The sequence below is a fragment of the Nomascus leucogenys genome, chromosome 18, assembly GCF_006542625.1.
Source record: "Nomascus leucogenys isolate Asia chromosome 18, Asia_NLE_v1, whole genome shotgun sequence".
Taxonomy (NCBI): domain Eukaryota; kingdom Metazoa; phylum Chordata; class Mammalia; order Primates; family Hylobatidae; genus Nomascus; species Nomascus leucogenys.
In genome coordinates this window covers 77,047,715-77,068,557 of record NC_044398.1, presented here as the reverse complement: position 1 = coordinate 77,068,557, position 20,843 = coordinate 77,047,715, and the positions used below count along the sequence as shown (strand labels likewise).

General features: G+C 39.0%; 1 protein-coding gene across 1 annotated transcript in view; it reads right to left on the bottom strand.

Annotated features, from left to right (window-relative positions):
• Positions 1–20,843, bottom strand: part of MAST4 (microtubule associated serine/threonine kinase family member 4) — a 577,822-nt gene that overhangs the window by 289,571 nt on the left and 267,408 nt on the right. The window contains exon 4 of the mRNA XM_030799245.1: positions 16,036–16,110. Coding sequence (XP_030655105.1) covers positions 16,036–16,110 — 75 coding nt within the window. The remainder of the gene's footprint in view (positions 1–16,035; positions 16,111–20,843) is intronic.

The window sequence follows — 20,843 nt, the reverse complement described above, 5'->3', positions numbered from 1 at the left end:
TCCTTCCCTCAAAGTCAAAATGATCCCCTGTGGTTTTTTGGGATCAGAAAGACTATACAACTGAGTGGACACTTATTTTTAAGACTTAAGAAAATGTTCATAAGGTGGCCTCTTACTTTTGTTAACCAAAAAAATCAAGTCATTTCCAAGCAAGAAGACCCTACCCTAAATACATGTGAATGCAGCCATCTGCAACGTATGGATGAGTTTAGGTGGTTTTCACTTTAGTTTCTATTATACTAACTAGGTTCTTCTTTCGAAAAATAAAAAGCATACTAGATCATATTGGATTGGCATGCTTAACGAATTACACAGAAGGTATGTGTTTTTACACAGAATTACAATGGACTGCCTTGGATACATCAAACTGATAGTTGACTCTGGACTCACTTTCTTCAGAATGAAAGTATAGACACACACACACAGCAACAACAAAAACTGATGATATAAAATAGTTTTAACAAAAGGGGTGGGGAGAATCGACGTTAGAACAAAGGAACTTCGAACAACACAAAGTTTTAGGCAGCCTAAACTATCATTTGAAGTTACACTATTTGGACAAGTTGATGAACTTGCACTAATACTTTTAAATGGTTCTGTCACTTTAAATGCTAGTTTAAAAAAGAAAACTGAATTACACTGAGTTGAATTGTGTAGCAACCAGAAAAAAATAACAGTAGCTGGAGTAAAACTCTTGAAGAATTGTGCCTCTTTTAAAGAATCTAAAAACAAAAGTCCTATATGCTAATTGAATTAAGTGGCTTACTTACCCCTACTTAGGACCACCAGGATGAAAATGTTGAAGTGGCAGAGCTTCAGGTACATGGCCTGGCAGAGTGGCTTGGGAGTCTGCATGCCAAAGTGAGTGCCAGCCTCGTCTTTCCATATGGCCTTGGGTAAACTACCTACCCTCTCTGTGGCTTTCTTGTGTCGCTGGATATTGTAGATTTGAGAAGTCAGAGTTGTTGTGAGGACTAAATGAAATAATTATGTAAAGCATCTAGAAAAGTAACTGGCACACACTGAGCACTCCAATATTAGATTATTATTCTATCTTAAATATTCATGCACAAATCTGACATCACAACCCTAAGGTTTTGCAATTTGGAAGTATAAATTACTCATCTACATAATAGGTAGTTATGCTGATGTATCTGCAGTGCACCAAAGGACAGATGAAAACTAGTAATAAATTTAAATATTATCTAAGCCTACTTCAATGAAAACTTAGAGAATCTATTCTTAAATTTATTATTGATACTCTCAGGTGCTTTTAAATGAACTCTGCTACTTTAAAACTAAGCCAAAATGGATTACCTGGGCAATTGTAATTGCCGTTTATCAAGCATGAAGTCCATTTCTTAATGAAAAACAAACTTCTTACAAAGCTGGATTCCATTTTTATCCACCCACATGCTAAACATATTGGCATATGTTCGAAGCATTCCATAGCTGTATATTTTAAGCAGACCCTTTTTATCCTGCATAGCTTTCATTACAAGAGAAAAAGTACTTCTTGCTATGACCAGGAACAATATGCTAGACTCTGCATTTTGTATTTTTCTCAGTCTACCTTTCATCAATAAATAAGTGTTGCTTTAAATAAAAAGTGTGGAAAATTCTGATTGAATTTTCCACTTCAAAGTACACAAAATCATTTCATCTAACATGCTGTGTGAGAAAATCTATGCTCCATTCTGACCTCTTGTTGCAGTCTATTTCAAGTATTGGTGATGCACCGTATCACACTGCATGGCTGGTGAAGTAGAGTAAACATATTGACTGAGAAATGTTTTGAAAACCCCCTATTCCACATAGATCCCAGCTACTGTCAAAAATCACAAAAATGTTTGCATTCTGTCTGTGCAAGAGCATGACAGAGCTCTAGGAGAAATTCCCACAGTAAATAAAACCAGCTACTTGCATAACACTCCGTCGAAGCAGGACTGTGCAGGGCTTACTGCTAGGGGAAGGAGGGGCAAGATTCAGCCCAAATGATATGCTCAGAGGTATATGGGGGAAGACGTTATTAACTGTGCCCTTCCTTTCACCTATTTACAAGGTTAAAATAAAATTTAGCAGAAGAGATTACCACTAGTGAGAAGGCACAACTCTGCCGGCGGCCAAGGAACACATGGAAAGAAAGGTAATATATTGATTGACCTTTCCTTCCAATTGCAGTCTAGGCAGCTAGCTGTCTTTTTTCATTTGAGGGGATATGACAGCTGACCTAGCTTATTTTCCTGGACTAACAAACTAGGACCGTCCTTGGACAAGTCAGGCAGCTGAGACCAGTATACCCCTACAGTAGCAGAGAATTACAACAGTAACACTTACAATGAGGAGACCTAAGCAATAACGCTATAACCAAACAGGCTTCTGGGTTAGAGCTCTTCCTCCAAATGCAAGCTTCCCAGGTCCTTCTCAGGAAACAGTGGAGAAGATGTTTTCCAGGGGTACAGAATGACAGTCCAATGTGAATTATTCATACTCCCCAAAATATAGAGCAACAGAGTCCATTTAACTCAACATTTCCCCTGTGAATGGCTTTATTTGACAAGAAAAACTTAAGGTTTCTTTGCTAAAAGTTTCTGTATTCAAGTAAGTTTGAGAAACACCTAATTAAACACAGCTTAAAGGATTTACTTATTCTAAGATTTCCCCAAGACTTTTTACAATCATTAGCATTTTATTTTCTAAGAGCAAGTAATATAATCTCTGGTGCTACCCAAATTTAATATGAAACACTTTTTGGGAAAACATAGGATGTGCATCTGAAAGAATATACTTTGAGAAATGGAGGTTTAAATGAGCCCTAATTTTAGTGCAATCATAGAATGACCACAACGAAAACAGAGACTAAGTTATTGCCACACCATATACCAGCTATTGTACTTAGTAACTTAGAATTTCAGTCTTGAATTGTGCTACGATGAAAGAGGCAAGTGGCTTACGATGTAATTCAATAAACTGTCCCTTTGTACACTTGCAAGATTGCAGCAAAGAATCCAAAAAAATACTAAAAGCAAGAGCTACAGAAACAAATCCCTTGTGTGCTACAGTGATCAAATCTCTAAAGAAATAAACACAAGGAATAAAAATACATGACTACCATGCCATAGGTAGGCCTGCAGTTCACATGAAAGATAAACCCAGAAAATAAGGAGTGTTACCATGTCCATGCGTTTATAAAAGCCGGGCGCAGTGGCTCATGCCTGTAATCCCAGCACTTTGGGAGGCCAAGGTGGGTGGATCACGAGGTCAGGAGTTCGAGACCAGCCTGACCAACATGGTGAAATCCTGTCTCTACTAAAAATACAAAAATTAGCCGGGCCTGGTGGTGCACACCTGTAGTCCCAGCTACTCAGGACGCTGAGGCAGGAGAATCACTTGAACCCAGGAGGCGGAGGTTGCAGTGAGCCGAGATCGCGCCATTGCACTCCAGCCTGGGCAACAGAGGGAGACTCCGTTTCAAAAAAAAAAAAAAGTGACAGAACAACACAACTGTGCCCTATTTATCAATGGCCAAGGCTTATCTTTGTTCTCTTTTCCCTATTGGCAAATTTCCTAGTCTCCTTGAACAAATTTCCTATTTCTGAGACTTCCACATAGGACGTAAACAATCACAAGAGACCACTGCTCACAACATGAGTGAAGATAGAAAGAAAAGCTAGAAGTGAAAAGCAGGTTTTCAGTTTGGCTGATTCCTTCTTACCCCATCCATGGCAGATTCCTCCTCCTCCTGCCAATCCACTAGGGGTGAGAGAAACCATGGGCCTCTTCTTTCCTTTGAAGAGTTTGCCAATTTCTGGAATTTACTTTTTCAAGGTTTATGTCCTTAGCATATTTTATGATTTTTTAAACTATGATTTTTATTACTTACCCAGCTTATTTTGACTGTAGGAATGAGAGCAATGGTCCCTGGTCATAGTCTACCTCCTAAGTGGTAAAGGAAATCTCAGAAATAGGAGTTTTTGCTTCTTCTCATATCGGTAATTTTCAAGTAGGTGCTAAACATTTTAAATCTCGGTAGAAACTGATGCTGAGATAAATACTACTTAGCTTCAGAAAAAGGTATGCCTCTTCTGCATCATACACTCTAGTAGGGTGCTGAGTCATTCTGCTCCCTGCTTGAGCTAGGTTTGGATATTGTTATGACCCATGGTCAAGAGAAGACACACAGATACAGAGATAGTGAAGATGCTGGTGTTATCAGACAGACTAAAAAGTATGCTAAAGGATACAATGGCAAATGTATGGCAACATAAAGAAGATGTGGGAATTTTTAGCAGAGAGATTGTATTATAAAAACAAAAAAGAAAAATCTAGCCTGAAGAATACATTAGAATGAAATGGGCTTACTAACAATGAAATGGGCTTACTAATTGGCAGAGTAAAGCAAAATAAATGATCAGCACAGTTAAGTCAAAATAACAGAAATTATCCCAAATGAATTGCCAAGAAAAAAAAGCAAAAACAAAACAAAAATACAAAGAATGCCTAAGATCTGTGGGACAATATTAAACTTCCTAATATAAATGGAGTCCCAGGAGAGAAGAGAAAGTGGTTTAAAAGATGTATTTAAGTAGATAACGTCCAAGGACGTCCCCAATTTTCATGAAAATCATTAATCCACATACCCTACAGGCTCAGCAAATGCTAGGCACAATAAATTCAAGGAAAACTATACCTGGGCACATCAGAGTCAAATCTCTTTTTTAGTCAGGAAATAGATAAAGGTATGGGAGGTAATGGAAAGGGAGTATCTATAAAATAAAATTTAAAAATCTCAAAACACAATAACCTAAAAAATGTTAAAACATGCAACAGAGTTATCAAGATACTGAAACCAGTTACTAAAAGTTATCACTGGCCTCTGAGCACTGGCCAGCAAAATCTGTGCCAGGTTTCTCTTCTCAAGCACTACTGGGAAACAGACTGCTTCCAGAATCCACAGAAGCAGGACAAAACTTGATAAAACTTGCCTGGTTAAATGCTTAATTTGTTTTAAAGAGTTGCTGGTTATGTTTTGACTTGTTCTCCTTTTTGCCTGACGGGTAAGGGGACTTACGGGCAAATGAAACACAGAAGTCCCTAAAGGTAAAGGGATAATTTCAGTAGTTCTTTGTAAATAGAAGCCGAACTGAGTAACTTGTACTTAACCTTGTCTGTGATCTTTTCACCTTTAAATTTAAAATATTTCCTACACCCTTTCTCCAAACAAATTACTAATCCCATCTTGGCAAACTTCCTGTTACACAAGTCTTTGGCAAGCACAACTCTGATGACTGGGAAAAGTCAATAAATGATAATTCCCCAATTTTTTAAAGTCTTTAAAAATAAAAATTCCCATAAGGATAGGAGAGGTGGGGCTGTCACAATTCACCTAAGCATACTCAACTTTTGCCAGCTGCAAAATAGGAGAAAAATAACTGCATTCTTGTGTTAGGAAAGAGAAATGGACTAAATATCATTTTCCTCCCAGATGTTTTTGGTCACAATATTCAAGTGGACTTAACATAGAAATTGCAGCAGTTGAAATCTTAATAGCCATATTGAGTATGATCTTTACACGTATTCTTTATTTTACACATGTTCTGAAACTCAATCCCATCCTTTCCTTAAAAACACAGAAGAACCAAAACAGCTGTCATTTTGCTGGATAATAAATTATAATGTTGGGAAGCAGTATCATGAAAAATATAAGATTTTGAAAACAAAAACTTCAAAACAATAGAAAATTCAAAATAGAATTATAAAATTTGCTACAAAGATAGCACAATGGGATCTTCTGGGTGCTGGTGATGCTGTTTTGTTTTCAATCTTGGTGCTGATTACATGAGTAGAGTCAATTTGTGAAAGTTCATTAATATTTGCACTTTTCTGGATATGTGTTACTCTTACAACAGAAATAAAACAGTGTTCAAGATCTATGGGAGGGAGTGATTCTTCAAAAGGCAGCTGGCTATACTCACCTTCCAGTCTAAGTACTAAATCTCCAGCACTTAGCACAGTGCCTGGCCACAAAGTGAATGTCAGTATATATTGCATTAGTGGAACTGAGTTTCAAAGATATTTTTTACCTTTGGTATTTTTGAGTGCTTTAATACTGTGTTTCTATCATACCTTATACAAAGCATCATGGAAAATAAGTGGAATCCACTCTCCTTAGAATTACTTGTATGGGTCTGAGTAGAGAGATGTTAGGCTGAAAACAAATGAGATAAGCTCTATAGTCTACTTCTTCTCGTCCTTTTGTTGCAATAAACTTTAGAGGATGGTGAATGTCCCCAAACGTCCGTTGTTAAGGGGAAGCTAGGCAATTCAGGAGGAATCCAGTAGAAGTTAGAACTGACCAGGGAGGTTTAGCAGCTGGCTCAGAATTAAAGGAAGAAACTCTAAGTCAAGGGCTCTGGGTTTCTTCACGTTTAAAAAAAACCCATTTTTTTGGAATGGTTATTACCACAGTCTATAAAGTATAGATAAGCATTTAGTTTTTAAAAAACTCCTTTCCATCCTAGTCCCCAATTCACCTAGTTCCCATATTACTCTCCCAGAGAGAACCACTGCTCTAAGTTTTGTATGAACTTGTCTAGAATTTATGAGCAAAATATGAGCAAATATGTAATACCTGACTACATAAGCCAGTGAGTACATACTCTCATTCCCCTCCTGCTTTTACAGCAAATGAAACATATTAAGCCTACTCTTTGGCCCTTTGACTTTTCCCTCTGATCAGGAGATCCTTTTATATCAGTGCAAAGCCCTCAGTCTTTTACATAGCTGTATGGTATTCCATAACACGAATGAAACATAATTTGTTTATCCACTTAACTACTAAAAGACGTTTGGGCTGTTTCCAATCTTTTGCTATTAAAAAGGATGCTATAATAAACAATCTTTTCCAGGACTCGTTCAGCATGTACACTGTCTATCTGATGGCTTTACATCCCAAAGAGGAACTGATGGGTCAAAGGGTACATGTATTTTGATTAACAGTGACAATTTGCCACCTGCAGAAGTTGTTCTAACCTACACTCCCACCAGAGTTATAAGTAAGAAAGCTATTTCCCAGACCAGTGGCTCATGCCTGTAATCCCAGAACTTTGGGAGGCCAAGGCTGGTGGATCGATTCAACCCAGGAGTTTGAGACCAGCCTTGGCATCATCGCAAAATCCCATCTCTACAAAAAATACAAAGATTATCTGGGCGTGGTGATGTGCGCCTGTTGTCCTAGCTACTCAGAAGGCTGACGTGGGAGGATCACCTGAGCCTGGGGAGGTCGAGGCTACAGTGAGCCGTGAGTGATGGCACCATTGCACTCTAGCTTTGGTGAGAGAGTGAGACTTTGCCTCAAAAAACAAAACAAAGAAAGCAAGCTATTTTCCCAGAAAGTACAGCTGCAAAATACTTTTAGATTTCCAGTTTTAGAAACCGGAAATACTCCCAGTTTTAGGTTTTTGCCAACCCAATAGGTAATTTTTATATATATATATATATATATATATATGTGTGTGTGTGTGTGTGTGTGTGTGTGTGTGTGTGTATGTATGTGTGTGTGTATATATTTTAAACATATTTTATATATATATATATGTACAATTTTTAATTTGTACTTTTTTTTGAGACAGAGTCTCGCTCTGTCACCCAGGCTGGAGTGCAGTGGCGCAATCTCGGCTCACTGCAAGCTCCGCCTCCCGGGTTCACGCCATCCTCCTGCCTCAGCCTCCTGAGTAGCTGGAACTACAGGCGCCCGCCACCACGCCCGGCGAATTTTTTGTATTTTTAGTAGAGACAGGGTTTCACCATGTTGGCCAGGATGGTCTCCATCTCCTGATCTCATGATCCGCCCACCTCAGCCTCCCAAAGTGCTGGGATTACAGGCATGAGCCACCGGGCCCAGCCCATTGTACTTTTCTTATAAGGGTAGTTGAGAATCATTTCCTATGCATATGAGCCATTTATTCATATTTGCTTTTCTGTGAACTGTTCATTTGTTTCCTTTGCGCATTTTTCAATAGAATTGTTAGGGGTCTGCAGTTCTTGTTAAAGCCAACGGTGACAAAAAATCCTTGTAAACTGGGCTAGGAACCATAAGGAGAATGAACACTCTTCCATCAGCTTTGCAACTTTACCTAGGTCCATAGGAGCCAGGGGCCAGAAGAGTGGTATCTAGGCCAAATGAGTTCTCTGACATTTAGGTAAAAAGAACATCACGAATTACTTGAGGCTAAAAGAGAAAAAAAAGAAGGTATAGTGGTTGCCTTCCTCTTGAACCCTGAGAAATCTTGCATTGCCCAGCACAGTCCATGCCCCAGAAAAGAGGCCAAGCCCTTCCTAGATGTTAGTGGCAAGGACTAGGCTATGATGGCGAAGTACAGAGATTAACTGGTCTGAATCCCGGCTTCGCCTTTTACCAGCTCTGGGATCTTGTGTGAGTTATTTAACCTCACTGCCCAAAGGTTCTGAATTGTTGTGTACAAATTTGCCAGGTAGGTAGAAGATATGTTAAGAGTAGCCCCACAACACAACATGATACTTTTTCTGGACATAGAATTGACCATTTGAAATATGGGAAAACATTATCCTTTTAGTGTGATACACGTTGTCATAGCTTTGTCCTGCAAACTGGCAAATGTGGCCCACAGGAATTGACATTGAACATCTAAGGCAGTTGTCCCATAGAGTTAAACAATGACCAGGAGAGAAGAAAATTCATTGATCTGGCCACTGCAAGGTCTTCCTTGTGATCCAATCATGATAGGTATTTATCTATTTATTTATATCTAACTAATGCTTGCAGCTCAAACTGCTTTATCCTTTGATAACAGGAGGCTGCCTTTAAATTCATTGAGAGATTTTTCTGCTTTCCTTCATGAGTCATCCATGCCTCCCGGCCAGTCAGAACAGAAGCAACTGACTGTAGTAAAAAAAATCAATTTAAAGGTAGAGGGCTTTTTCTATGCCTTAGGAACGCCTGACACCTCTAGCAATTTCAGAAAGTTTTACATTTCTATTGTTTTTGCTTTTAAAGGCTTATGTTTTTCATGACGTTGTTTTCCAGCATCATAATTTAGTACCCAGTACAAATGACAGAGGTTTTTGTTTTCCTTAGTTTTTCAGGGCTGTCCATCTTGCTCTGTGTTGCTTGATCTTGTTCGGTTTGTGGAAATTCATCAAGCTGTACACTAACAAGTCTATATTATATTTCAATAAGAAGTTTTATATACATGTGCACACACTGAAAGAAAATGGTCAGCCTCCACAAAGAGGAAACAGTTGTGAATGCCAGGCCTGTGCCGGTGGTACCACCTGTGGAAGGCATTTTTACCTCTCGTCTCCACTTTAGTTACATCCATCAGGAGTCAGCAAGGCTTAGTGGTTAAGAACAGGGGCTTAAAGCCAGACTGATCGGGCTTGAATACTGGCTTCACTTTTACCAGCTGTGCGACCCTGTGGAATTTACTGAACTTCACCCTGCTTCAGTTTCCTCATCTGCAGCATGGTGCTAACAGCACCCAAAATCCTCAGGTTGCTGTACAGATGAAAGCGGTTCACATGTGTATAAAGCAACTGGAAGCATGCTGGGCCCATGTGAGTACTGTGCCAGTATTAGCTATCCCATTGCTCCCCACAGCAGTACTTACTTTACAGGTGGCTGCATCCACTACTCAAGCATTTAAGCCTCCCTTACATTATATTTCTTTGCTTACCAATTTCTTCTTGTGGAGATCCAAGTGTAGAGGAGAGAGTAGGCTGACTCCTCCTCCTCAATCACCCATCAGTTTACTTACCTGCATGGCCACTTTCCAGTCCTAGGCCCTCCCCTCCTGCCTCCAAGCAATCTTTCTCTGCATCTGATGGATATTCAGCTATCTGCACAGGCTCCTATAAAATGTACATTGTGTGGTGTGTACTTTTAATTGATTGACATTAAAAGTATGATACTGCAGAACTGATTTTTTAAGCTTGGTTCCACACAGTGCTACGTTTTAAGCTCTATCCGCATTGCTGCGTGTTCCTTCGGGCTGTTGCTTCCAAAGGCTAAATGGTACTCTATGACATTCCCCCATTTACCCAACCACCCACAACTGTCAATGCCCACAAAACCTCTGACTTTCTGTCACGACAATGCTGCAAAAGGCACCTGGGTACATGCCTTATACAAACACGCCCTCTTCAGGATTGAGGCCGCTGGGTCATAGGGCAGACTATGTCTCATTTAACTAAGTACTGGCTGTACTTAGGCCAAAACAGCCTGATCACTCTACGGAGTGGCTTCAACAGATCATCTAATTATAACATTCCTAATGAGGTACATGGTGTGACTTCCCCCATTCTACTGATAAAAGATTTTTCCCTTGGCTTCATAGCTGGTACACACAATTTGAAAATAGGGCACATGACCTCGGAGCTGCAGTGTCTCCCACCACAGAGGGCCATGACAAGAGCACACCTTCCACCTCATCTTGGCCTGTGTCACATCCCCTATCTCCTGGCCCGACCGATGACTACTGCATGCATTCACATAATGGACATGCCTAAGCTCATACTGTTTAAAAAGTCCCACCTCACCTTATAGGCCCACATGGAAAACCACCACCTCCAGGACACCTTCTCTGGCTGCCACTCAGATCTCCCTCCACTCAAAATCAACATTGCATTGATAGTGTTTACCAGGCAATTCATTATTGTCCCTGCTTCATTTATTTATTTTTGCCAGTTAAATGGCACTCTAGGGGGTAAGAATTAAACAATGCAATTTATATTCCTCCATGGCTAACACACTGCTGAGTGTACGATAAGCATTTTTTTAAAAAGTATAGTAGAACTGGGGCCAGGCACAGTGGCTCACACCTGTAATCCCAGCACTTTGGGTGGCCAAGGCAGGAGGATTACTTGAGCCCCAGAGTTTGAAAGCATTTCTAGGCAACATAGCAAGACCCTGTCTTTACCAAAATAAAAATAAAAATGGGAGCTGGGTGTGACAGTGTGCACCTGTAGTCCTGGCTACTTGGGAGTCTCAGGCATGAGGATCACCTGAACCCACGACTTAAGAGACCACACTGAGCTAAGACTGTGCTACCGTACCCCAGCCTGAGTGACAAAGTGAGACTCTGTCTCTAAAATTATTTTTTAATAAAAAAATACATAGAACTGTATAGACTTTTAATAATGCAGACATTTTACCTCAACAATCATGTGGTACTAACCGCTTATTTACAAATGAGGGAAAAAATGATTACCAAATAACTATGGTAACACTAATCATAACTTAAAAGATTGTTATAATTTGGTACTCATTAAGTGCCTGACCATGTGGTAAAAATTTTTTATGCATTATCTCATTTAATCTTCAAAATAACCTGATGAGATTGAGATTATTTTGTTCCCTATTTTTCAGATGAGGAAGCTGTGGTTTTCTCAGGGTGATTAAGTAATTGACTCAAAGTCATGGTTAATAAGTTTCAGAAATGAGATTCATGCTCATTTTAGTTAGGACCAAAGATAATTTATGCATGACTGATGTAACAACACAAAAAAACTATAAGCTGCCTCAGAATTTTCTATTAGAAATTTATCATCCCCGAAGGCTTTTATAAAGTTTACATAGTACAACATTTTATGTGACTAAAATACTCCCAGAATAATTATGGCAACCAGTCTTCCAATCCCTTCCTCATCTTTCTATGTCCTTAAATATAGTAACAAGTGTTGCACCCTCTGAAAAAGAAGAAATTATTCTTTAACACTTGAAATTCCTAAGACTAGGAAGGTGTTAATTACCATCCAGAAACTCAGTGCATAATAAGGCTCAAAAATATAGATATTTTAAAGCCTATCCCCTTAGTGCTTAAAAATCAACCTATTTTTTTTTGATGCTACAGACAGAAGCACAATTCCTTGATTTTCCATTACCATTATATTATATCATCTATGCAACTATGAACTCTGGCCAAGGCAGCCTCTTGTCCCCTGTGAACAGTGGGTTTCTAAGGTCTCAAAGACACTTATTCTTCAGATAGGTAAAAATGAAAAAAAAGGATCAATCCTAAAAGGTTTACAGTAGTGAGAAAAGAAGACCATCTGCTCCGAGATAGCTCTGGGCTGATTTTCCCAGCAGGAAAGCCCAGGTTTTAGAAACCTTGTTATCATTAGAGAAAGGTAAAGAAATTGCTGAGAATTAGGATAAAAGACTTTCAAGCCCTACAGCAGAATGAAACAATGTATTTTAGAATTATATGCAGGTTTACATAAAGTTGGATTATCCGTGAATTTGGGTAGTTTGGTTTGCTTTTTAAAGAAGGGTAGACTGTTACAACACTTTCGGATTTTGAAATTGATCAGATGCTATGCCTACCACTATTTGCTCTCACATACTCAAAATCTCATACCATCTTTATGAACCTGTTTATTCTGGATCAGCAAAGCTTCCAGTGTAAAATGACAGCTCATCTAGAATAAATCTTCATCATTCTTTTGTGCTGAAATGCCAGGAGATTTGAAAACTAATCCTCTGTACACTTTCGTGTTCCCTTCTGTCCACCAGATCATGTCCCTGATGCTCCCATATCAAATAGATTTTTATTTAACAGAGGCCTTTACCAGCTCTACAAATAACTGCTCCATGGGCTTTGAACTACTATTCCTATTGCCCGTTTTGCTTCATTCTTTGTTCATTTGCTGTATTACAGCGCTCATACTGAGGGACAGACAGGTGAGCATATTCTCAAAGTGAAAGGCACTTTAGAAATTCCCAGCAGACAAGCTTAGCCAATCAGAGGCACAATGCTTATCTTTGTTTTCCCCCAACCCTTTACTCTTATTCAAATAAAACAGATTTAAAAGCTTGTTTTTCTATACTCAAAGCACAAAAGGCTTTCTACGACAAACAAAAAAATCAGGCTAAAAAAAGCCAACTCCTTGAGCAGAAAATGAGCGCCTTATTTCTGGCCCATATTTTCCCTATAGCTTTAAAGTAATTTCTCTTTTAAAAATTAACTTCCTCTGAAGATACTGAGAGAAGACTGCCTAATAATAATACTTTGAAGGAATAAGGAATGACATGTGTAAAGAGATTTTTAGGATTGAGAAATACCAGTCGAAAACCTCAGACTACATGTTGATATATCTAGTTATAAGGAGCCTTAGTGGAAAAATGCAACAATTCCATAATTTGATTAACAGAACATTTCTTGTACTCTCCTCATAGATGAGAAAATCTAGAGCAATGGGGCTCAGTGTTAAATGATCACCCAAGTCCACAAAGCTGGTTAATGACAAAGCCTAACATACAATCCAGTCCAGTCTATTATTTGCACCATATCATATTGCCATTGTAAAGCTAAACATTTCTATCGGAATGCACTTCTTCAACATAGACTCACAATAAAATCAATGTTCTCAAAAGATGTGGCAGCTGGTTTACCGTAATTTGTTACTGACCCCCAGAATATAGGAACCTGTAATTTGTAAGAATTCTTCACTACGGCTCAGGTTATTGAGTTGAAAATGACATAGTGCAGAATCTAAGCAAAGTGTGCTTATAAAGAAAGGTCACTAGCTGCATACATGCACATTTCCATTTGCCATTTACTGTCCAAGTAATGCATCCACACAGCAAAATGTGGCTTCTCCCATGGCTTCCTAATGTTAGAAAACATTTTTAGGCCCTCCTCAAATTTCTACTACTGCAGTGTTTTGAGGAGGAAAGAATGTGACCTTTTAAACCTATTTGGTAACATGGCTGAACCAATTCACACAGCACATTAAGGCAACAGACATCTTCTCTGTGGCATTTTAATGAGTTCCTCTTAAAGTCTGTCTAGAAAAAGAAGCCATGATTCTTGCTCAAAACAAAATGGAACAGCAAAAAGACTCTCACCACCAGTAGAAGAAAGTTAGCTAATTTATAGTGTACTATAGAACACACTGCATGTGAGGCACAGTATTTCTGCAAATGCCAAGACAGAATGAAATGAATACAGGACAAAAGAAAGAGGGGGAACAAAAGTACATGCCGAGCTGAGTCCTTAAAACACCACTGATCATGAGGTGCATGCTGTGTATAACGGTGGATGTACTTAATGCACCCAGTATTTTAGTGCCTCATTAGTGAAAACTCTTAGGCAGGGTCCAAGAAGGGCCCGCCGTACTCTGAGTTGTGCTCTACATTAGCAAAATTCACATGTTACATGATGAAACCATATGCCTTATTCAAAGCTAGTCTATTTTTTCCTTCATGTACCAATAGAACTCCCATGACTTCATCTCGACGCTACTGAGCTAAAGTGAGTTGTCTGGGGCTCGGTGGGAAGGGATGCCCTGGACACTTAATAAATGTGACAAAGAGCTAAGACATCTGTAGTCTAGTTTCAAACACTTCAGCATAGGCAATGTAATATATTTATAGATTAAAATTATATCCTGGCCAGGGGTGGTGGTTCACGCGTGTAATCCCAGTACTTTGGGAGGCCGAGGCAGGTGGATCACCTGAGGTCAGGAGTTCGAGACCAGCCTGGCCAACATGGTGAAACCCCATCTCTACTAAAAATACAAAAACTAGCCGGGCATGGTGGCAGGCACCTGTAGTCCCAGCCACTTGGGAGGCTGAGGCAGGAGAATCACTTCAACCCAGGAGGTGGAGGTTGCAGTGAGCCGAGATCATGCCACCACACTCCAGCCTGGGTGACAGAGTGAGACTTTGACTCAAAAAAAAACAGAACAAAACAAACAAAAACAATTATATCCTATACACAGTCAGTGGTTCTAATCAGAATTTACTTCCCAAGGATGGTAAACTAGCATTATATCAGCGGTATCTGTGTCTTAGTCAACACCAGAGATTTTGCTAATTGGCATACTCAAATGGATTTTCATTGGTGAAATCACTATCAGTGGCTTGCTGCTCACATGGCAGATGTTTAAAAATAGGCTTTCGTCAATGAAACTAGTGGCATTTAAGATAAGTGAATTGGCAAAATTTTCCACCCTTATATAAACAGAGCATGAGAATCTAGGGATGTCTACAGCTTATACCCTCAGGACATCTGATGATCAGTTGCTAAATGGCCTTATGTCCAACAACTGGGTCAGAGGATTCCCATTCCTTGGTGCCCACTAAAAAGGTGAGAGAATCCTGCCTCTCGAAAGTTGACACGTTGACCTGGAGTGGAACTGTCCGGAAAAATTTGACTGGAGCATTTTAAAAACGCCAGCAAGCTGGAACTTGAGTTTACAGGACAGGCTTCATGAATGCTTCCTGCCTGTCTACTAATAACTGTTCAATTAAAGTCTGTTACACAGAACTGGCCTGAGACTTAGCTGAGCTGCGTGGGATGAGCAAATCCTCACACAAAACTTCAGCCACTTTTCTGTGGCCACTGCTATCTATTAAAAAGAGTTGGGCATGACCAATTGGCTTAAGACTATTCTCAACATGTACGTAACATGTATAACTGCTGCCCTGAAGCCAACCCATCCCAGCTTGGTAAATTTTCAGGAGTTTTCCAAGCCAGTTGTTAAAAATAGCCATTACTGTGAATTAAAAATATCTAAATTTAAAGTAAATATATTATATTGAAAACAAGGGTAATACATACTTAAAACTGATACACTTCCTATGTAGTTTGCTACATTTTAAGAGGGTTTACATCAATTGTATTTATATGGTGGAAAAACTACATAATACAACTATACAATAGTGTTCCACTGGGCCCCTCTTCCCAGCTCTGAGTTCAGTGATGTCACACTGGTACTGGAAACTGGCCAGGGTGGGAGTATCTACACCAGGGAATCCAGCAAATGCTACCATCAGGGATTTGTTTCATTTTTCAGGACTGGTTGTTAAACACTTACCAGAACACCACTGACGTGTATGGTCTTGATTTAATCGAGAAGACTTTGACTCCTCTCAATATCCATATTCTAAAGCCCTGGAATATACCAGCATAAATAAAACCCCACACCCTGTTTACTGCAGCGGGACCATGCCGCCATGCACACCCGCTGCCCAGGGCAACAGGACACACTCACTTTTGAAGCAGCTGGGTCCACTAGTCTCTGGCGATGTCGGGCTGAGTTGAAATGGCTCTTCGGAGGCTGCCCTTCCTGACAGTGAATGGAAGATGGGGAGTGAACGAGAGGTGGGAAGGGAGAAGGTGGGTTGTGGGATGATGGAGAAATGGTCAGAAAAGGGAGAGGGACAGTGTTTAACAGCACTGTATTTTGTTTTAGCTAAACATCAATAACAAAAACACAAAACACGTTCTCCCCCACAAAAGCATATGTGATGTGCAAGTTATTTTATTATAAACAAACTTGTATGTGCAAGTGTGTAATAAAGTCACAAACACAACCCAGTATTGAGATTTCCCATCAAATCTTCATTTTCCTATTATTTGATAATTGTCTGTATTTCAAAAATACTAAGGGAAACTGGGACATGATTTCTCTGAATATGAAGTCCATCTTCCTGAAATAACAGAAAGCACTGCAGAGCCTTCTTAGGGTTAGACTTCCCACCCATTTAGATATGAACAAAATGATGTGGAAATCACAATCTTCCTCCGAACCATGACAAGCCTCCTGCCTCAGAAGCTCCTGTGTCCATCATCCTGGCAGAATTCATGGTGTCCGACAGCCACCAAAAACTCTGCCCCTAAATGCACATTATATTTTATTGGCTGAAACAGAGATTTAGCATTAAGTCTGTAATTTAAACCTATGTAAAAGAGTGGTCTCTCCTAAGACCGATCCTGTTAACGCCCTCGTATACATATTGGACAAATGGGTCACATGGAAAGGCATTACACCTTCCTATTATTCATTCCATGCCAAACACACAAACAGACCACCCAAGGTACTGTATTTTAAAAGGGAAGTGTGGAATGGGGCCTCGTTAATGGTATAGAGTTTTACTTCTCCACCTCTCAGATCTGGACAACAGTGAACGAGAACTTGAGAAGCAAGTCCTACCCACTGTGAGCACTAACGCCAGGGAAAGGGAGATGAAAGCAACCAAGAGATGGTCTCACAAAATCCCTGGGTTTAAAGGCCCCATGCAAGTGAGAGCCAACACCAGCAGTGAAATGACCCTCAGATGAGGGCTAGCATTTGCTCAGCTCTCTTAACAGAGGAGGGTGAAAACACCTCCTTAGATAAAAATGCAATTTCTATATTACAATACTAAAGTATTCTTTTTCTTCTTCGTCTAGAAATAACAGCTCTATACTTTTAAGACGTGTATCAATCGCACCCACTTGAGTTGCCCATAATCACTGCTTTGGCGTTCACAGTATAATGCTTACCTTTCAAAAAGGAAATGTTATAAGTAGCAGATTGCCAGTCAGGATTATGTTTTTCCTAGTAACCGCCCTGCCAACATGGATTCTTTCTCTACCTTCTCTGGGAAAAAAATGCAAGGAAATAGTCTTGAAACTCGGCTGACCTAGAAAACGTACCAAAGCTTTAAGAACAGAGAATCTATCCATTGACTCACTGACTATTGAGCAAAACAAAACCAAGCAAAAACCTGAGCACGTCTTCCCATTTCCATAGAATCAAGAGTTTTCACATGAGAAATACAGTGTTTGAAAAAAAGCATCATGGATTATTTATTTAGTTTGATGTGAAAGTGCTCCCTTCAATTTAATGGTTTATCAGAAGGTGATTTTAAAGCTCTTTTTGCCCCTAAAAGAAGTTATCAAATGTAAATAAATAATTATCCTCATTAATCTATCTGAAGAACGGCCTTTATTAACTTTCCCTATGGAATGATTACAACTGATTTAAGAGTTTCAAAGCACAGTGCCAGACTGCTACTCATCGGAAAAAAATTAATCTTAGCATTAAATACACAATTACAGTCAATGTGCAAATTAACTAAATCCTGAGCCTGTGGTTTATTGCTCTTCTTCTGACTCCAAGGTGAAAATGTTATTTTATTTTTTAATTAGCTAATTGTACCATGAACTCAGCAGGGGGCAGATGTTGATATTAAACCCAGGATCTGAATCTTAAACTCCCAGTAGGTGGGAGACTAGTTTAAAGAGAGCAAGCACATCCTTCAAGGGTTAGGTTTTTGAAACCTGGTGTCCATTTTATCTAGTTTATTTTCAAGTACAATAAATCTGTAACAATAGTCTGTTTGTAATGAACAAATAAGGCTATGAAATAATCAATATATTTACACAGAGATTCCAGTAATACATCTTCATAGAAACCAGGAAAAGCCTGGAGGATTAAAGTCATTTAATAAATTGCATATGGAGTGAAAATAAAGGAACTGTAAACAGCTCACCACAAGTTTTTCTCCATGTGACTGATACCTTAAACTAACCTTAATTTTCAATGAACTAGTCACTTGGTATCCTATTGCTAAAAAAAAAAAAAAAAAGTTTGTGATGCTTATTTGAGTATATATATACATATACGTATATACATATATACACACACATACGCATATACATATATACACATATACGCATATACATATATATACACATATACGTATATACATATATATACATATATATGTTAGTTTGGTGACACTGAGACTTTGTGGAAAGGTGCACATAGCTAGATCCAGGATGGGAACCTTTGACAAGAATTTAATTCCTGAGAAGCTGAACATGCCTGCTTCTTCACTATAGGGAGATCCTACCTGAAAATATTTTTCTTTCCCTATTCCCAGTCTTGCTACCTACCAGATCCTATGACACATCCAAGAAGGGTACAAACTCTAAACCTTTGAGCTTAGTCATGTAAGTACAGCTATTATCAGTTCAATTACGTAGTACTTTATACATTTTTGAAAAAGCAAACAGGGCTCTCATAAGTGGTATCACAGGGAACTGATGATCCTGTATAATGGATTTGTTCACATAGCTTTCTGTGTGCAGGAAAACATTAAATTATGTCACTCAATACTAAAGGCAAAATTTGTGACTTCATTTTCCCAAATTCTAAGTTCTAATAATCCATTTCTCTTTCTAAATGACAGCCTTCAGACTCTGGTACTGTCATTCCAGACTGAGACATCAGTCTCCTGGTATCACTTACCTCCCGGTTAATGCCATCAACATCAGCAAAATAACAAATTAGACCTGGGCCAGCCCCACAGCGCTGTAAACTGAATGGCTTATTTACATATGCAAATAGGGCTCTTCACTGAAAGGGGAGCTGGCTGAGGAAGGGGTGGATTCCTCACCATTAGTTTTGTGGAAAAGGAAGCACATTCTATTGTTCAGGTGAACCCAACCAAAATCATTTTGCTGGGATAACTATCATTAATAAAAGAAGCAACTCTCAGTTATGTAAATAAACTCTCAGAGACTAACAAAAGAAGAGTTGACATGTGCATAATGAAGAAACTTAATGAGACATATTTCATCTCTATGCTAAACGCTTTCACTAAGCCTTCTCCTATTAAGTCATTTTAGAAATTATAAATATCCCTTAACACTACAGATCACACTTTTTAAATAAATTATTGTTCCCCTAACATTACAGATCTGATAGCTTAGTACTTTAGCTTAATTTGCATCATGTAAACATATTTACAAGAATGCTCTATGGAAAACAATGTATCAGGCGTGAAATAATGGGTGCCCAGTGAATTTAGTTGCTAACACCAGATGATTTATAAAAGCCTAATTCTTTAAATCAGGTATAAGTTATTCTATATCAAAATGAGAGGCACAAGGAAAATTTAAAACTAAGTATATCTGTAATTTTAGCATTAGTTCCATTAAAAAAAAAATCTGTCATTAGGCATTTCTAGCCTAGAAAACCAGAAAATCATATATCAGAGCATATAAATATTTGAAGGCCTCCCAGCCTGCTTCTTAAAAGTCCATTCAAAAGAGTTTTAATTAGCTGGGCATAGTGGCTCACGCCTGTAACCCTAGCACTTTGGAAGGCTGAAGTGGGGGGATCCCTTCAACTCAGGAGTTTGAGGCCAGCCTGGGCAACATGAGGAGACCTACTTAAAAAAAAAAAAAAAATAGCCTGCCGTGGTAGCCCATGCCTATGGTCCTGGCTACCTGAGAGGCTGAGGCAGGAGGATCACTTGGGCCCAGGAGTTCAAGGCTGCAGTGAGCCATGATCACGCACTGCACTCCAGCCTGGATGATGGGACGAGACCCGGGCTCAAAAGAAAAAACAAAAACGACAACAAAAAAGTTTTAATTCTGAAAAGAATCACATGCATTTTCAGAGAAGAATAAACTTATCTACTCACCTCTGAGATAGTTTATATCTTACCCCCAACCAACGCTCTTACTAAACACTGTACTTAAATGTAACAAAGCTATTACAAATAGGCTATGAAAGAGATCCCTGCACATCAGTAAAGCCATAGAGGATTACACAAAGTCAAAAATATTCCATGAAAATAAATCAGTTGATAGAATCTGTAAGACAGGGAGATTTAACCATTATCAAGCCTATCAAAACACGGATCAGAAACCCAAATGAACATCAAAGAAATGTGCCGTTTAGAAGTAGAGCACATTTTCAATTATGACATCATAGGCTTCTAAAAACCCATAGAACTAATCACAATTTATGAAACTTCTATTATTAATAACCCTATAAGGAGAAGAGATCATTTTCCCTCATCTCCAGAGAAGTCCAGTTAAACGCAGACTTTTCAAATGAAGTGAGTCACCAAAATGGGATACCCTCATCACTGAAATGCAGACCCTAAGACGGCAGCTAACTTTTTTCATCGTAACGTTCATATTTTACATCATGAAACAATACTTGCCAATACTTTACGCAGCAACTACCAGCAATGTACTCTATTTCCTGATTTTTTTTTTTTTTTTGAGATGGAGTTT